Source organism: Taudactylus pleione, unplaced genomic scaffold (assembly GCF_031769625.1).
Source record: "Taudactylus pleione unplaced genomic scaffold, aTauple2 ptg000457l, whole genome shotgun sequence".
Lineage (NCBI taxonomy): Eukaryota > Metazoa > Chordata > Amphibia > Anura > Myobatrachidae > Taudactylus > Taudactylus pleione.
Genome location: NW_028284859.1, coordinates 3,682,990 through 3,702,458, shown reverse-complemented (window position 1 = coordinate 3,702,458; position 19,469 = coordinate 3,682,990). Strand labels below are relative to the sequence as shown.

Below are 19,469 nucleotides of genomic sequence, written 5' to 3'. Positions count from 1 at the left end.
AAACATTTTAGAACTACTGTAAATCAAGGAAAGGAAGAGGTGGAAAAACAACAACGCCCTCCGGAAAGGTGATGTTATAGCAGTGTCTTGATTACAGTCTATTGATTTAGAAAATGACCATTGGTCTGCAAAATGATAATAAGAAAATAAATGTTTTGAACAATATGAGCCCATACTTACAGCTAAAAATGAGAACCGCATCTTGTATATCACATATTTCGAAGTCTATTTCTGTAATAAAAAAACAACAAGTACTGTAAATATTATGCAAAATGATTTCATATCATAATATAGGGGATATGTATCAGCTTCTGTCATTTATGCATCAGAGTCTACTACTGGGCATACACGTACAGATAAAGGGGGAGATTTACTAAGTCTTGGAGAGAAATAAAATACCAACCAACCAGTCCCTGTCATTTTTCAAACACAGCCGCTGGGCAAAATTTAATAAGCTGCGGTTTGACGGCGGTTTCTATTGTATTCTAAACCCCGGGGGTTTGGTGGCGGTTTTGCAATGGTTTCTAAATGACAGCCCTGTTCTATTGTGTTTTGACTGTAGTTTGGCGGCGGTTTTGCCATCTGCAGATTTACTAAGGAAAAAACTGCTGCAAAACTGCCATAAAAACACATTTTAGAATAGAATAGAACAGGGCTGTCATTTAGAAACCGCTGCAAAACCGCCACCAAACCCCCGGGGTTTAGAACAGAATAGAACCCGCCACCAAACCGCCGGGGTTTAGAATAGAATATAAACCGCCGTCAAATCGCCGCTTAGTAAATTTTGCTCTGTATGTTTAACACATGTAAGTTAAATCCTACTATACTGTATGAGTAAAAGCCAGAGGTGCTGAAAGCCTGGCTGGGCCTGGGGGAAGGGGGGAGGGGTTTCGGGGGCTAATTTGCTGGACCACAACCAATGGCATTTGATTGATAAAATGTCACTAATCCATCAATATTAGTTGGTGTACAATATATACTTATGTGATATGTATAAACACAGTATAACTGGCATATTTTTAAGAGAATAATATATATGAGTCTCTTTCGTGGGTTAAAATGATTCAATGTAATTAGACAATCAAATCCTATCCCCAACGTTTTCCAAGGTTACAGTCCAACCACTGCAATGAAATATTAGCTGGAATGCACAGACTCAAGGGGCACTGGCAGCCAAGGTCAGTGGCAAACGCAGGATTTACAGAGGGGGGTTTCCAAAGTCTTAATTTTAGAGTGTGTGTGGCCTGTCAATGAAGAGGGCAGAATTAGTACTTAACCAGCTTTAATAAGCGTCATACAAAGTGTATTGTGTGTATTAATTCCAGCATATACAGGACCAGTGATCACAGTAAGCCATTAGATGCAGCAGTAGGGCCATCCTGCCTGAGCTGAACGTATTTATGTCAGATGTGAGCACCATTCCAGCATTGGAGCAAGTCCGGGAGCCTGGAGGAGCAGCAGAAGAACCTAGCACTGCCCTGGACATACTGTATATGTACATATTGGGCTCTATAGCAGTACACCTCTAACAGTGCATGTTTTCCAGATCTTCTAGTTGGAGCACAGGTTATTTATTACTGGCTGATACATGTTAAAAGATCCACAGGTGGTGCTAATTATTTAATTTGTGATACTGAGAAAAACATGCAGCACAAGTAACAATCTATTATATTACTATTTCTATTGTGGTCATGGTGTGGGTTGGGGAGGGGGATTTCCAGGCAGACGGAAACCCCCCCTGCGTTTGCCTATGAAGGTCTTTGGATTAAAAGAGATAACATTTAATTGTGCCCACTTATGGAACATCACAAAAATCTGTTTACCCAGTAAATTTCCTGCCTGCTTGGGCACTATGCCAATGCCCCTGTTATCCTCGTTAATGGTCATTTGTGTTTCAGAATAATAATTCCTACTTATATACAATAGCCACAGTGTACATTAATGTTCTTTGAGTGGTTACTATTTTTAATGTAGTATTACACTTATTATTATGCATTCCTTAGATATTACTCATATTCTATTGCCATCTGTAATTACACCACAACAATACTGACTACTGTAATACGTTGTCAGCACAGAAAACCTAAATATACACATGAGTTGGCTGATCATTTCTCATAGTGGCTGTACTGCATTCCATCGTGTTGTGTAATATATTAGTTTTGGAACATACTGTATTAATCTTTTGCATTGGAGGGAAGAGTAGCCATCCTGAACAGGAAGGAATAGTACAGTTACATAGCAGCATTAATGCATTATAGACATTACACTTACCTAACGTGCCCATCTCTGCAGCTGGTTATATTGGAGTAATCTTATACCCCTTTTCCACCTAAATTCCGGGTCTGACCCGGAGTTGGAACAAAGGGCCTGATTCAGACCCACTCGCGAGCGGCTGTCCGCTCGCAAGTGGGTCGATGTTGTGCACTGCGCATGTGCGCGACGGCGGGAGCTCCGTCGTGCGCATGCGCCAGACGCGATGAGCGAAGGAAAGTCCTTCGCTCGTTGTGTCTGATCAAAGGGGGCGTGCTGTCAATGTTGATTGACAGCACACCCCCTTTGATGGGCATGCCGGGGGCGTGCCTCCCTGACGGGGGCGTTCCCAAGGGAACGCCTACCGTCAGAAGCCGGCCCACTGACATCACTAGTGATGTCAGTGGGAGTGATTTTGGCTCTGATAGAGCCAAAATCACTCCGGGCCTTGCGGTTGAAAAACTCAACCGCAGGCTCCGGCTTGCAGTGGCGATGGTCGCGATGGTCAAGACCATCGCGGCCATCAAACTGCACGCTCGTATAGGCTGTGGGTGGTGACCCACAGCTATACGAGCGTCCAGGAGGACGCTCCATAATTATGGAGGGCGGCCCTCATTCAGAGCGTGCGCTCTGCTCAGAGCGTACGGCTCTGAATGAGGGCCAAAGTTCCTATCCGGATCAGACCCGGAATTTTGCCGGCGCTGACTCAGGATATTCCCGAGTCAGCGCCGCTCACACCGCAGTCGGGTCTGCATAGACCCGGCTTTTGCGGAGTGAAAGTGGGCGCTTGGAGATGACGTCATCTCCAAGCGCCGCTGAAGCCGGACCAATCGGCCGGCTAGCAGCGCACTCCAGGTCTTCGTGACCCGGAGTGCGCTGTTCCCATAGCAGGGTTTCACGGGCTACGCCCGTGTTAAACCCTGCTAGTTACCTGGTTTGGATTGCCGGGTCACTCGACCCGGCGATCCAACCCTCTGCCCTTTTACACTAGGGAGCTGCCCGGGTTAACCCTTCAAAAACCCAGGTTTTAGCTCCGGTGTAAAAGGGGTATTATTAATGTATGAGAATATAAAGACTTCTGACCTTGTTACTGTACCTTTTCCACATTCAGGAACTAACATCACATTAGTCATGTCATTTATGATTGCATCACATGTACAGTAACTTGGTCACATCCCAACATTGCATCATGTCATGTCATAGAGAATAAAAACATATTTTTCGGAAGTACAAAACCACAATGCATTGTTATGGTAAGTGGCGAGGCGAAGCTGCTTACAATACTTGCTACAATACACTGTGCACTTAAGTATCAAGCACTTGTGTTGACTGTCCAAGTCACTGTGAAAATCTTTCAAGTGTAAAGGATAAAGGTGTACTATGAATAAACCTCTGTGTGTACATATAAAGGCAGGCTACACGTCAGTCATGTGCTGTAAATCATGTCCTGTAGAGTGCTCTCACACGTGTCGTACCCCTTTAAATCCAGCATAGGAAAAATGCAAATGAAAGCTGGGTAATTTAGGTTGTGTAAGAACACAAAGTATATTTTATCAGAAAACCCACATGATTTCACAGTCTACACTTACAAATAATTCATGGTAAGACTCAGAAGAAACGTGTGATGCAAGAGGGCTGCAACTTGTGGGGGAGATTTATCAAATGTTGGAGAGAGAACCAACCAATCCGCTCTTACTGACATTTTTCAAACACAGGGCCCCCTTTATAAACAAAATGTAAATACCAATGGCATATTTAGTTTATTATTGCCGTATTACAAACTAATTTGCCACCGGTATTCATCATTACTTACCTCGCTGGCGAGGTCCAGCGAACTCCTCCTCATCGGTGGGGTCCTCCGCTCAGCTGCTGGCAGCGACAGACCTTTATATTATGCCCATGTGCATAACATTTTAACCTGGCGGGGACCCAGCACTGCCTGCAAGACTTCGTTGAAGCTGGTAGGCTGTTGTCAGGTCCCCGTTGCTGGCAATGGGGACTGCATCGATCTTGCCATCTAAAGATGGCGAGATCGATGCAGTGACAAACAGCGGTAATCTTAGTTTACTGCTGTTTGTTAAATATTGAAAGGATGACATAACCCCTTCTGGGAGGGAGCAGCCAGAACGGCATCACAGGGGGGCGTGGCCAGTACAAGGAGGCGGGGAAGGCCTGGCAATGCGTATTTGTGGTCGGAGCGGGGGCGGAGCCACGTGAATGTGCCATTTTGGCCCTGCCCCCGCTACACAATGCCGATATTACAGGCATTGTGGAGCAGGGGGCGGGGCCAAAATTACGCAATCCAGCGTGAATCGCGTCACCGCCCCCCCGCTGCGGGGGTTTAAAAGGTAATAGTGGGGGGGATAGGAGGGGTGGGCGGCAGCAGGGAGGATTGCCTGCCTTCCTGGGAGGTCGGGAGTGGCACCCGATTTTCGGGAAGCTCCAGACCAAATCGGGAGAGTAGGCAAGTATGCTGTAAAGTGACAGTTAGGAGCTGATTTGTTGGTACTTTATCTCTTTCCACTTTACCTCTCTCCAAACTTTGAAAAAATATCAAAGCTTGGAGAGAGGTAAAGTGGAGAGAGATAAAGTACCAATGAAAATCTGGGGTAGATGTATTATAGCAACACGTTAAGAAGCACTAACGATGAGATGTATGAGCATCTCATCGGCCGGAGCAAGGGAGCGTTAACTCCCCCCTCCGGCGATCCCTACCAGAGTACACAGCGCATCAGCCTATTGCTAATGTGCTGTGTCTCAGTCCTGGCCGGCTCCACTGAGCATGCGCAGGATCTCGCAAGTATCACCCTGCAGTCACCGCAACAGGGACAGAGCCGTCCCTGCTGTGGGGATAGGGGATCTATAGGTTGTAGCTGTCGATAGCGGTAGCTACAGCGGGCGGAACAGTCAGGTAAACTGGCCGTTCATACATTGCCCAGGCTATTGGCGCTATCTTGTAGATAGCAGCGCCGATAATGACAGGGGCGCATAACGTGTGTTGATACCGCTTCGACGCTTAATACATCTCCCCCAGTGTTTTAAAAACTCCAGGCCTCAGGCTCAGGGACCCCTAAAAGTGCATGTTCTACAGATCTCCTCAGTATCACACGTAAAATAATTGGCTCCACCTGTAGAACTTTTAAAATGTGTCGCCAGTATTGAATACACCTGTGCACTAACTAGGAGATCTGGAAAACATGCACTGTTGGAAGTCCCTGAGGACTGGAGTTAGGAAACACTATTTTACTAGTATTAAACAAGTTGAATCTGAATGTAAGGGGTATATTTACTAAAGTGAGAGTTTTAAAAGTGGAGATGTTGCCCATAGCAATCAATCAGATTCTACTGTATCTTCTAGAACACAGGTTCTAAAACTCGGTCCACAGGAGTACACACAGGTCACGTTTTCCAGGTCACCCAGCAGGAGCACAGGTGTATTCATTACTCACTGGCACATTTTAAAAGATCAACAAGTGGAGCTAATTATTTCAATTGTGACTCTGTGAGGAGACCTGGAAAACATGCACTGTTTCAGACCCGCTCGCGAGCGCACTGTGCACTTTCAAGTGGCCCGATGTTTCTGCACTGCATATGCGCCGCGTCCGGTGTGCGCGAGCCCCGCTAAGCGACTTAAGTTCAGTCGCTATGGGGCTCGCAACAAGATGGGGCGGCTGTTGATGGTGAGTGACAGCTCGCCCGTTTTGTGGGCGGGGGTGGCTGGACAAATGCAGGCGTTCCCTTAGGAATGCCTGGCGTTTGTTGGGAGGTCTTACTGACATCACTACTGATGTCAGTAGTGGGCTTCCTGCTCTATTAGAGCAGATAGTCCACTCGGCCTTGTGGAAGCCTAGACCCTACCGTAGGGTCTCGTCACAAGGCCGATGGTCGCGATTATCGCGATGGTCTCTTGGCCGCTCGCACAAGCTGTGGGTGGTCTCCCACAGCTTTGCAAGCGGCCGGAGAACAACAGCAAAAAAAAATGCCCACAAACCCAGCGAGCGACCAGCGGCCACGAGCGGGTCTGAATCAGGGCCCAAGTTTGAGAACCTGTGTTCTAGAAGGTTCTAGATAAATGTGAAGTAGACTCTCATTGGTTGATATGGGGAACATCTCCACTTCTAAAAATTCTCACTTCAGTAAAAATATCAAGTGGACATACCACTTGCTGAGAAACCCAGCTCTAAATATTTCATTACTCTAATGTAATTGCAGAATATAAAGAATTAGAAGGAAGTTAGTACTTACCAGAAGGCTCACACGCACTGCTGGACATTCTATCAAATATATGTAGCTTAAAGTAATCAGGTAGTTATTGTATGATTGTTATAAACTGCAGTAAGCACTTCACTTCAGAGTAGTTCATCTGGCTGAGTGAGGTAATTCTATGTAAACAGTAACTTGATGCTTCGGACTTCCCATTATGTGTAGGCGGGATGTATTGCATTTTCACTTACTTGGCAGCAAATGTACAGTATTGTTACTCACATTCTTCACAAACTGTGAGTGAAATTTAGTGCATACTTTTCCATTATCCCCTGAGCATTGCTGTGCCTGCTCGCCTGCTTGAATCTTCATTAACCACTTAACTGAGAATTTTTTTTCCAGAACCGCTCAGAACGGTTTTTTAATGACTGAATTAGGTCAAGAACATCTTTTTAAAACTTATCCAACGCGATTTTATAAAAAAAAATTTAAACACTGTATACCATAAAAATAGCAATTCTTATGGTATATTGTTATGTTGGCCTTTGACAGCTGTGCCATCGATGGCCGATGAGTTCAACAATCAATAGAAACCATTGAGTGTTTGAGGCCACAACCACCGATGTTTCCTTAACATCGGTTTGCAAACCATCGATGGTCGTGGCTATCCCTAGTATACTGTATAGTATACCATCCCTAATCGTATCGAGTCTTGGTCGTACAGGACCGCCATAATAAAAATAAAATTACCTATAACATTAAAAATAAATAAAACTGGAATATTTTGCTTGTGCCGTGACGTCATGACGTGGTCTGGTGTCATGACGTCACTGTCCAATGACTGCCGGCGTGGAAGTTGCTTTGCAGCCATTCTCTCACCAGCTACTTCTCTTCCACAGCGCCAGTGCCCCCTGCGGATGCCACTGGACCATCCCTCACCCCTGCCGGACCCCCCAGCACATGCCGCCAAACCTCTTTGCACCCCGCCACGGATGCTGCTGGACCCTAGTACCCTTCCATGGACGCCGCTGAACCCCCGCAATGCAAGCCAGACCCCCACGTACCTCAGTTAGACCTCTGCCGACGCCGCCAGACCCCCAGGTATTCTAAATACTGAATAAATCCCATATCCGAAATGCTCCTGGTCCTAAGCATTTTGGATATGGGAGATTCGACTTGTACACATAAAGTACGCACACACATATTTATATATATATATATATATATATATATTAGAGATGAGCAGGTCCGGTTCCCTGAGAACCAGACCCAACCAAACTTCCAGCTCGGGTTTTCCCAGCTGACTCAGGATCTCAAAGCGAGGCAAAACGTCATCATCCCGCTGTCGAATTCTCACGGGTTTGGGATTGTATAAAAGTCCCTCCCCACGGTGATCGGCGCCATTTGCTTGTTGAGTCCCGGGCTGTCAGGGCTGTGCTTCATCCAAGATGGGCTGCTGTGTCCATTCAGGGGCTGCTGTGTCCATCAAGGGTAGGGGCTTCTGTGTCCATCCAGGGTCTGCTGTGTCCATCCAGGGGTTGCTGTGTCCATCAAGGACAGGGGCTTCTGTGTCCATCCAGAGTCTGCTGTGTCCATCCAGGGTTTGCTGTGTCCATCTAGGGCAGGGGCTTCTGTGTCCATCCAGGGTCTGCTGTGTCCATCCAGGGATTGTTGTGTCCATCTAGGGCAGGGGCTGCTGTGTCCATCAAGGGGCTGCTGTGTCCATCCAGGGATTGTTGTGTCCATCTAAGGCAGGGGCTGCTGTGTCCATCCTGGGGTTGTTGTGTCCATCTAGGGCAGGGGCTGCTGTGTCCATCCAGGGGAATGGGCTGCTGTGTACATCCATGGCAGGGGCTCTGTGTCCATCCAGGGCAGGGACTGCTGTGTCCATCCAGGGGCAGGGGCTGCTGTGTCCATCCAAGGGTGCTTGTCCATCCAAGGGTGCCCAGTGTGTAAAAAAATAAAAGCTGATAATAATATATTTAATAAAAAAATAATTTATATTTTTTTGTGCTGTACCCCAGTGTACTATATTATTTTTTTGTTTTACTGTGACCACAGTGTAATATTCATACAGTGTATTTGTAAAAAATATTGTGACACTGTAAGTGTAAAACGCGGTGTATTCGTAAAAAATATTGTCACACTGTAAGTGGAAAACGCAGTGCATTCATAAAAAATATTAATACTATTAGTGGAAACGCAGTGTATTCATAAAAAATATTGACACTGTTAAGGGAAAACGCAGTGTGGGCCTGATTCAGACCCGCCCGCAAGCGCACAGCGCTCGCAAGCGGGTTGATGGTCCCCCAGTGCGCATGCGCCGCCTCCGGCGTGCGCTTGCATGAGACCCGTCCAGCGATAGCAGCTCCGTCGCTACGGGTCTCGCTGTAAGATGGGTCGGTTGTCGATGGTGAGTGACAGCTCGCCCCATTTTGTAGGCGGGGGGCAGCGCAAACGCAGGCATTCCCTTAGGCCTGCCATTTGTGGGCGGCCCTACTGACATCACTAGTGACATCACTAGTGATGTCAGTAGTGGACTTACTGCTCTATTAGAGCAGGAAGTCTACTTGGGCTTGTGGGAGCCGAGAAACCAACCACAAGGTCTCATCGCAAGCCCGATGGTCATGATAATCGTGACAGACTCCAGGCCGCTCGCACAAGCTGTGAGTGGTCACCCACAGCTTTGCGAGCGGGCTTGAGAAAAAAAAAAAACACAACCATCAGACCTGCGAGCTGGGTCTGAATCAGGCCCTGTATCCGTAAAAAATATTGTCACACTGTAAATGGAAAATGCAGTGTATTCATAAAAAAATATTGACAATGTTAGTGGAGACGCAGTGTATTCGTAAAAAATATTGTGACACTGTAAGTGGAAAACACAGTGTATTTGTAAAAAATGTTGTCAAACTGTAAGTGGAAAATGCAGTGTATTTGTAAAAAACATTGTCACACTGTAAGTGGAAACGCAGTGTATTCGTAAAAAATATTGTCACACTGTAAGTGGAAAACACAGTGTATTTGTAAAAAATGTTGTCAAACTGTAAGTGGAAAATGCAGTGTATTTGTAAAAAACATTGTCACACTGTAAGTGGAAACGCAGTGTATTCGTAAAAAATATTGTCACACTGTAAGTGGAAAACGCAGTGTATTCGTAAAAAATATTGACACTGTAAGTGGAAACGCAGTGTATTCGTAAAATATATTGACACTGTTAGTGGAAACGTAGTGTATTCGTAAAAAATATTGTGACACTGTAAGTGGAAAACGTAGTGTATTCGTAACAAAAATTGTCACACTGTAAGTGGTAGCGCAGTGTGTTATTCTTTTCTTATTCATAAAAAATCTTGTGACACTGTAGGTCATCGATACCGCAGTGTAATATTGTCACACTGTAAGTGGAAATGCAGTGTATTTCATAAAAAATATTGTCACACTGTAAGTGGAAATGCAGTGTATTAGTAAAACATATTGTGACACTGTAAGTGGAAAACGCAGTGTATCCCTAAAAAAATATTGTCACACTGTAAGTGGAAAACGTAGTGTATTCGTAACAAAAATTGTCACACTGTAAGTGGTAGCGCAGTGTGTTATTCTTTTCTTATTCATAAAAAATCTTGTGACACTGTAGGTCATCGATACCGCAGTGTAATATTTAAAATTTGTACAAATTGATGTGTGTGCTGTACCCCACTTCATTCGTGTTTGTTAATATGGAGAACGATCAGTTGAGAGGAGTGCAGGAACTACATACTAGTGGTGGAGCTGCTACCAGTGCCACCAGTCATGATGATACTAGTCCATCTACATCATCTACTAAAGCCGATACCCAAGGCCATGCAGGGCTTAAGTCAGGGCATCTAAAATCAAGCAAGCAATGTTTTACAGCGTTAAAGAAAAAAAAAATTAAATCTAAGTTAGCTGCAGAGAAACAAAACATTGGCAATATGCCATTTACTACACGAAGTGGCAAGGAAAGGATAAGACCTTGGCCTTTATTTTTGCATAGTGGTACTGCATCTTATGATGATGTAAGCCTTTCTCCCTGTAGAAGTGTAAAAAACATTAAAATTGCTAAGGCATATGAACCAATTGTGTGCTCAGAAAGGTCACAGATCCCTGAGGAGAGTCCAAATGTGTCCGCGGTTGCCATGTGTGAACCCGACCTTTCTAATACTGTACTTGAAGAGAATCCTCTTTCCACCATTTTTGTGCCCTCTGCAAATCTGGGGATGAGCAGCACAAGTCAACATGCTGATGTAGAAATTGAGGATGCTTCTGTGGAATTGCACTAGGAGGATGAGGAGGATATTTCTGTAGTTGGTGCTAACTAGGATGATGAGGATGTTGATGAGAATGTTGATGCCGAGGATTTTGTTCAGGCAACAGTTGTTGCCCATGGTAGAAAAAAGCCCATTGTTGTCATTTCGGGATAAAAGACGAAAAAATACACTTCTCATGTGTGGAATAATTTCTACCCAACTCCGGACAACAGTTGTCAAGCCATCTGTAATGTTTGCCAAGCAAGAGTGAGTAGAGTTAAGGACCTTAACAATCTAGCTACCTCCTCCCTGTTACGTCACTTACAGCGCATTCATCAAATTGAAAAGTGTTTTTCAAATTCAGATACTTAGGCTAAAAAATCTTAACAATCAGTCCAGTGTCACCTAGCCACTCCCTTCTCTCTGTTAGATCCAAGCACCTGCAATCTCCACCACCAACACCTGCATCATCATCAACATCCTCAATCGTGATCGGAAGTAGTCCTGCATCCAATTTCATAAGAATGACTGACTCCTCTTCTATCCGTGATTCCTCAGAAGAATCCTTGAGTGCTATCCTTATTGCTGGTGCTGCTGCTGTGAGTGGATCTTCATCCCAGAAGGGGACCAGGAAGAATACTACTTTTAGTAGTTTAACAAAACAATTGACTGTCAAACAATCCTTTGCAATGGGGAACAAGTATGACAGCAGACACCCAGTTGCACAGCGGATTACTGACGCCATAACAGCTATGTTGGTATTAGATGTGCATCCAGTATTTGTCATTAATGCAGTGGGTTTTAGACAGTTAATTGAGGTCCTGTGTCCCCGCTACCCTGTACCTTCTAGATTCCACTTCTCTAGAATAGCAATTCCCAGTCTGTACAAGGACATTAAAAAAAAACCTTATTAATCTCCTCCGAAATGCTGTTGTGCCCACTGTCCACTTAACCACAGATATGTGGACAAGTGGGACAGGGAAAACTAAAGATTACATGAATGTGACAGCCCACTGGGTAGGTGTATTGCCTCCAACAGTGCAAACAGCAACAGCAGCATCTAACAAATGCCAGCTCATTCAGAGGCAGGCTACTCTGTGTATCACCGGTTTCACTAAGAGGCATACTGCTGAGAACCTCTTAGAAAAACTCAAGGAAATCATTGCAAAATGGCTTACCCTACATGGACTCTCCTCGGGATTTGTGATTTCCGACAATGCCACCAATATTGTACGAGCATTACATGTGGGCGAATTCGAACACGTCCCATGTTTTGTTCACACAATTAATTTGGTGGTGCAAATTTTTTTAAAAAATGACAGGGGCGTGCAGGAAATGCTCTTGGTGGCCCGAAAGATTTTGGGACATTTTACGACATTCAGCAACTGCGTGTCGAAGATTGCAGCACCAGAAAGTACTGTTGAATTTGCCCTGCCATCAGCTGGAGCAAGAGGTAGTAACTAGGTAGAATTCTACCCTCTATATGCTTCAGCGGATGGAGGAGCAGCGAAAGGCTATCCAAGGCTACACAACAGCCTATGACATAGGGAAAGGAGCAGGAATGCACCTTAGTCAAGCGCAGTGGAGAATAGTTTCTGTGTTGTGCAGGGTTCTCAAACCCTTTGAACTTGCCACACGTGACGTTAGTTCAGACACTGCCAGCTTGAGTCAGGTCATTCCCCAAATCAGACTTTGCAAAAGCAGCTGGAGAAACTGAAGGAGGAGCTGAAATGGAGTGAATCCACTAAGTATGTCGAACTTGTAGATCAAGCCCTTCATTCTCTTTGCCAGGATCCAAGGGTCGTCAATCTCTTCAAATCAGATCATTATATTTTGGCGACCATACTTGATCCTAAGTTTAAGTCATACCTTGTGTCTTTCTTCCTGATAGACATAAATCTGAAAAGATGCAAAGAGCTGTTGGTGAAATAATTGTCAGCTCAAGTGGCACGTGACACGGCAGCATCTCCTCCTTCAGTTTCTGCGGCTGCCAGGAAAGAACTACATTTTCCTAAGAGACCCACTGCTGGTGGTGATGTAGATGAGTCAGCAAAACCTAATGACATCTGGTTGGGTCTGAAAGAGCTGCCTAAAATTAGTGACATGTCTACCGTGACTTTCTCTGATATGGTCACCATTCAGAGATTGGTGGATGATTATTTTAGGGATAGCATCTAAATAGGCATGTCAGACAGTCCATTTCACTACTGGCAGGGAAAAGAGGCAATTTGGAGTCCCTTACACAAACTGGCTTTGCTTTACTTACTGTAAGTTGCCCACCCTCCAGAGTTTTCAGCGCAGCTGGGAAGCTTGTCAGTGATCAGTGTAGGAGGTTACTTCCCCAAAATGTGGAAAAGATGATGTTTACCAAAATGAATTACAAATTCCACGAGGAAGACCTTTACCAGCAATTCAATTAAAACAATACAGAGGCACCTGTAATGGTGGATTCCAGTGAGGGTAAATTAATATTGTGTGAAGAAGAGGATGTACACACTGATGGCGATGATGATGATGACATCTGATCTTACCTATGTTGTAAATGTAAAGCCAGTTTGTGTATGGGATCATTGCCACCAATGTCCACTGCACATTGGCAGCTTGTTTTGTGGGGGTCCAAACAAACCAATCATTTCAGCCGCAAGTGGCAGTCCCTGTCACTGAAGTGATTGGTTTGTTAAACTGTGAATGTCCTGTTTCATATATACAACATAAGGGTGGGTTGGAGGGCCCAAGGACAATTCGATCTTGTACCTCTTTTATTTGCATTATGTGCTGTTTGGGACATTGCTGCCTGACATTTTTAATTTTATGGTTTACGAATGTCCAGAAATTGTAATGGCCACAGATAGCATCTCCTGCATGCCCCTTGCATTTGTTTAAAGAAAATTCTGAAACACCAATTGATGGGGTGGGCAAATATGAGCAGCAGACGCACAGAGCATCTTCCTGCCAGGATGTGTGCAGTAAAGTGCACTGCAAATACGTTTAATACAGAAATTAGTTGTGTATATTGGTCACATACATATTTACATGGTACATACAGTGCATAAAGCAGGTTGAGGTAACCGGAAGCATGCCACCTGTTGTTGACAAATAACTTCCAGTAGGCCCAGCAAACATCACAGATGCTGGGAGTTCTAGTTCAGCTGGAGAACTACAGGCTGCTTTCCTCTGATGTAAACCGCAAGTCTTGGTCCCATTATCCCTAACAACCTCCCTGAGTACAAACTAGTAAACATCTGTTTCCAGTATGTTCTAGCAGCACCTCCACAAGCAAGGCCACCTCATTTATTTTATTAGATCATGATGTATAAAAAAATTTTAAATCTCCTCCAAATCAAAGATGTCTTTTAGGAAGTGAAGAACTTGATAATATATTGATCTTCCCTCATAATTTTTTTTAAGAATCAAAACATTAAATTAAATAAATTAAAAACTAAGCAGTCCTTCCGTAATTTCCCTGTCTTCAGTTCATAAACATATTCCAACTCCATTGGGCCTCTGACCTAGTTAAGGAAAAGATTCTTGGTTTTTAAAATTCCTAGGGGTCGTATAGTCTATTAAACTGCTATCCTGTTTACCACTGCAATGCCACTATGTGCCATGTTCGAAGCTGAACTGCCACATGTTAGTGCCACCCACTGCTGTCGCTAAGCTTAGTCAGCCAAAAAGCTGGATGCAACCTTTTCGCCCTGAGCTAGATAAAAAAATCAATATTGTGAGCAGTGAGGTGGTCAAAATTGACTGGAAATTACTGGAAATAAATGTTATTGAGGTTAATAATACCGTAGGAACAAAAACAGGCCCAAATTATGTTATTTTAGTGATTTAAAAAACAAAAAAATACAGATCCAAAACCAAAACATGCAAGGGGCAATTTTGGCAAAACCAATCCAGATCCAAAACACGAGGAGATACAGATCCAAAACCAAAACACGGGGGTCGGCACACATGTCTAATATATATATATACACGGGGGACAGAGGTGGAGCTGTGGTCGGATGGAGGGGCTGTGGACAGAGCAGAGTAGCCGCACTGAGGGAGGAGAGGGCAGGGGTGTGCCGCTGGCTGCGCTGGCCGGGGATAGAGCAGTAGCCGGTCACGGCTGCTTCAATAGTTGTTCCATATTAGATGTGCCGAGGGAGGAGTGGGCCAGGACAGAGCAGCACCCATGGATACCAGGAGCCGCGGCTGCTGCTTCTAAGAGTAAGAGCACTGGGGGAAGAGTAAAGCAGCAGCGCCGAGGGAGGAGTGGGTTGGTGCCAGGGGAATAGGGGGTTGGTGTGCCACTGGCTGCTTGGGCCGGGGACACAGCAGGGCAGACGCCCAGTCAGGGGGGACAAGCAGGCTGCCCGATAACTGCTGGTCACAGTGATCAGGACACAGCATCAGCTACCAGTAGCCGCTGCTTCTATTGAAAACACAGCTGCTTCCAGCTGCGCTGGTAGGACGTCCCACTGGGTGCCGGATCACTGTGGCCAGCACTGATCGGGAGACACACTAGAGGGGAATCCGAGAGTGCAGAGGGACTAGCAGGTCCCTCTGATATAGGCGGCTGTGGGAAGATTAGTTTCCCGCAGCCGCTTAGTGGGCATTTCTGGCTGGTGACATCAGATGTGACCATGTCAGAGACAGCCCATTCTGGTGTGGTCGCATTTGATGCGACCATGCCAGGCAAGTGGTTAAGGATCTCTGCTTGACTTTGGCTCTTCTGACACTTGTGTCTGTCTGCTTGTGATCCTGACAACCGGCTTGCCCCTGATCTGGGTTTGTGCTTCTCAGAGCAGTGCAGGGGCATTGCCAGCCCACCCTACCCTTGTAGCGGCTGCATTCCCTGTATTATCAGTAGTTCAGTCACCGGCTCACAGTTGGTGCTGAAAACATACAGTAGATATTGCACGCTGAGATTGGTACTGGTACTGAACAGTGATAAAACTTTTGAACCTGGGAGCATCTCTGGAAAATAGGGATACTTGGCAACTAAAGGTTGACCCGCTGAATATAACCAGAGACACAATATCCATAAAGAGTAGGAAAACCAGGAACAAAAAGGAAATAATAGCTGCTACCATAAAACTGTAATTACAGAAATCCAGATATACAGTATGTATCATTTAATCATTTTATAATTATTCCCATATTAAATATGTAGAGACTAGATAAATACACTCAAGTGCCCTTAGTAAAACCAGGGTAAGCGGGAGAGCTTTTGAAATTTACTGTATTCTATTTGCATGTACATTATTATAAATTACTTGTGGTATCCTGTGTGTGTTACCACAATAGGGGATTTATTAAAATATGCAAACTGTTACATCAGGTATAAGGAAAATGAAAAATTCTGTAAACATTATTAATACCAACACAAATATCCTCTTCTTGTAGCTCTCTACCACAGGCTTGCAGATAATTTTCAGACACCTAAAGCTGGGTACACACATAACGACGTGTGTACCCATTGATGCGACCCACAATCCCCCTGCCGATGGGCTAACTTATCGAGTGGTCCGTACACACTGAGCGATCCGGTGCCTGACTGCCCAATATGTTGGCCCCAGCATATGGGATAGTCAGCTGCATTGCCTGATCTTCCTACATGTACAAAAGATCAGGCGATACGGCTGACGACCCCACGGGAGCGCACACTACACAATATAGTGCATACATACTGGCCGATTTTAACGATTTGTCGTTCCGATAGTTGGAATCGCCAAAATCATTAATAAAATCATTTAGTGTGTAGGGGCTTTAAGACTGGGCTTCAAAGGAATGCTGGTCTGCAGAAGGCACAGATTGCCAACAGTTTGTCCAAAATTATGTGACATTCTATATGGAGGGAACAAAAGCAGCTTAATAGTTTATTATTTTTAGATAAAAATAGTACTTATGATGTAGCTACAATCTCTAAAATCCTAGAAATATGTAGCAAAATAGGGACTCGTAGCCCAGTGGGCAAGGGAGGAATTGTGTATTTAGGTGCTCATCCCTCTCTATACAGTAATGTTAGGTACTGTATTATTCTAGAGACTTATGCATTAAAAATAGATTGAGAATACTTACCATATTTAGTGCACAAGGTAAGTTATATTATTTTCTAAGCTTAAGAAAGAAACTAGCTGTCCCATTCCAGTAATCAAACATATTGCAACTATTTGTTCTGTGTCAGAATTTGGGGATCAATCGAGTTTGAGAGGCTGCACCAATTTCTTGCTGTCCCCCCCCCTTCCACACCTTAATAAAGTATAACCCTACATGCTATATAATGTCAGATAAAAGTCACCGACAAACCAATTATCTGACTCCACACACTGTCAGATAATTGGTCTGTTTGTCTGATGGTGAGTATATCGCAGCAGAAATGATCGCATCTGTCGAGTATGACCAACAAACCGATAATTGGTAATCAGGTGTGGCCACATACTGTTTAATTGGAATCGGTATGTAATGCCGGATCAAATACTGACAGCGGCAGGTCGACGGGTCAAAATCCCGACTGCAGAAGGTAAGTACTATAACCTTCCCCTCTCCCCCCCTAACCCTAATCCTCCCCTCTCACCCCTTAACCCTCCCTTAGTGGTGCCTAACACTAACCTCCCCCTAGTGCTTAATCCTAACCTCCCCCAGTTAGTGCCTAAACCTAACCCCCCCTCCCTGCATTCTATACCTCCCGGGGGGAAGTCTAACCCTAACCCCCTGCTAGTGGTGCCTAACCTCCGTTTCCCTACCCTAACCCTCCCGTGGGGGTGCCTAACACCGGGATTAAGCCGGGATTTCAACACATATCCATGTTGGGATGTGGGTGTCGGGATATCCTGACTACATCCGGTTTAATTATCTGCTCAATCAGCCTATAATTGGATAATGGGGCCGACAGTTGCACAGTGTACAGTGTAGTCACCCCCATACTTCCTAAAAAATAGCAGCAAAGGAATTTCGAGAGAACAGAATGACTCACCTACGCACTTGCTTGGTAAAATTAGGAACAATTTATTAAACAGTGTAACTGGTGGACACCACATTGAAAAAACATACATTGTGTTCTCATAAAGCAGCAAACTTGTCAGGTAAATAATCTATATAAAAAGCAAGAAAGCATGTCTATCTGTCTGTCTGTTTATTTGTCCTTTATGCGCGTCCAGAGTTTTGGACCTAGCTCCACCAAATTTGGCAGGGTGGTGTAGTTTGAACAGGATTAGTTTTTCGCAGAGCTTTGAACTTCGACATGGCCAGACACTGTCACACAATCCCAAAAATGGGGACAAAGGTTCGGGGGCTGGCTCAAGTGGAAATTGGCAGTCTGCCAAAAACCTGTGTGAAAGCTACAAAAGTATCCATTTACCTTCACAGTCTGAGCAAGTGTCAAACTTTAAATCCAGAGTTAGTCCTTTTGATAGTGACCATACAGTATATATTAGTCAGCCCTCTGTGTTTGCATTCAAGGGCATAACTAGAACTTTGGGGGCCACATAGCAAGATCTTAAAAGGGTCCCCCCCACCAGAGGTAAAAAAACAGATACATTTGCCCCACACAGATACATTATGCCACACACTAGTATGCCTTATACACATTATGCAACGCGGTACTAGTGCCTCTTATACATTATGCCACACAATAGTGCCCTTTGCCCATTATACCACACAGTAATGCCCTTTATAGACTATGCCACATAGTAGTAGTGCACCATATGAAACATTATTCCACAGTAGCCTCTTATACATTATGCCACACAATACTGTCCCTTACACATTTTTCCAGACAGTAATGCCCCTTATAACATTATATCACACGATAATGCAGTGACATGTGGTGAGGTAAATGGCTGGGGAGGCTCTGGCTAATATCAGAGCCAGATTTACACACACATATATGTACCTGCCCCAATTGCACAGATCTCTCCCCTCACACAAGTCCCCCCCAAACATACACTCACACACAGATTTCTTGTATCACAGATCCCCCTCACACATATCTCCCACTAGCACAGAAGATCCTACCCAGGGGCAGAAATATGGGAGACAATGGAGGCACCTGCCGCCAGACTCCAGCACCGAAGGGGCTCCTCCTCCATTGCCCACAATATATTCACCCCACTTAGGGCTGTAACTATGTACCCAGAGTGTACTGTCATGGCTGCCCAATACATGGCACCTTTTCCTAGCATCTGAGAAACCACCATACACTAGTGGAGAGATCCATGTCAGCTGTCACCTCCGTCTATCTATAACCTGTCCCTACTCATTGGTGTTGCTGCTCTTCAGCAGCTTCTATTGTCAGTGTGACACGTCCAGCGCCCACATATCTGCCCCTTGCAGCAGACCCTCCTCACCTTTTTCTCCTTTGTGTGTTTCCTCTGTCTGGACATGCCAATTTCCATGTGCTGAGCTTCGATGCCTGAGTACTTCCTAGACTGGTCACCTGAACGTCAGAGGTGTCCATCAGAGCTCAAGGCATGCCTCCATTAGCTCTTTTTCTCCTTGATTTATTGGCTGCTTTGTGGTCCAGCCCCCAGCTCCAGGCAGAGTCTGAGCGATCAGAGGAGAAGCTGAGCTCCTTACTGCCTCATCTCTATCCGTGGGAGTGCTGCAATTTTGGTGAGTTTTGCCTATAACAATCAGAATAATACAAAGAAGATATTTATAATTTAGAAATATCTTCTTTGTATTATTCTAATCATTTTTATAGTCAAAACTCTGCAGTCTGACAGGGAGTATGATAGGGGAGGCTCTGCCTCCCCTGTCTACCCTGAC

General features: G+C 44.9%; 1 protein-coding gene across 1 annotated transcript in view; it reads right to left on the bottom strand.

Moving 5' to 3' along the window:
* The window catches only part of LOC148504768 (interleukin-18-like), a 29,809-nt gene extending 23,198 nt beyond the window's left edge, over positions 1-6,611 (bottom strand). Inside the window, exons 1-2 of the mRNA XM_088448547.1 lie at positions 6,499-6,611; positions 181-231 (exon numbers count right to left, since the gene is read on the bottom strand). Of these exons, the coding sequence (XP_088304673.1) occupies positions 181-231; positions 6,499-6,526 (79 nt within the window). The 5' untranslated portion in view covers positions 6,527-6,611. The remainder of the gene's footprint in view (positions 1-180; positions 232-6,498) is intronic.
* Positions 6,612-19,469: the final 12,858 nt, after the last annotated feature.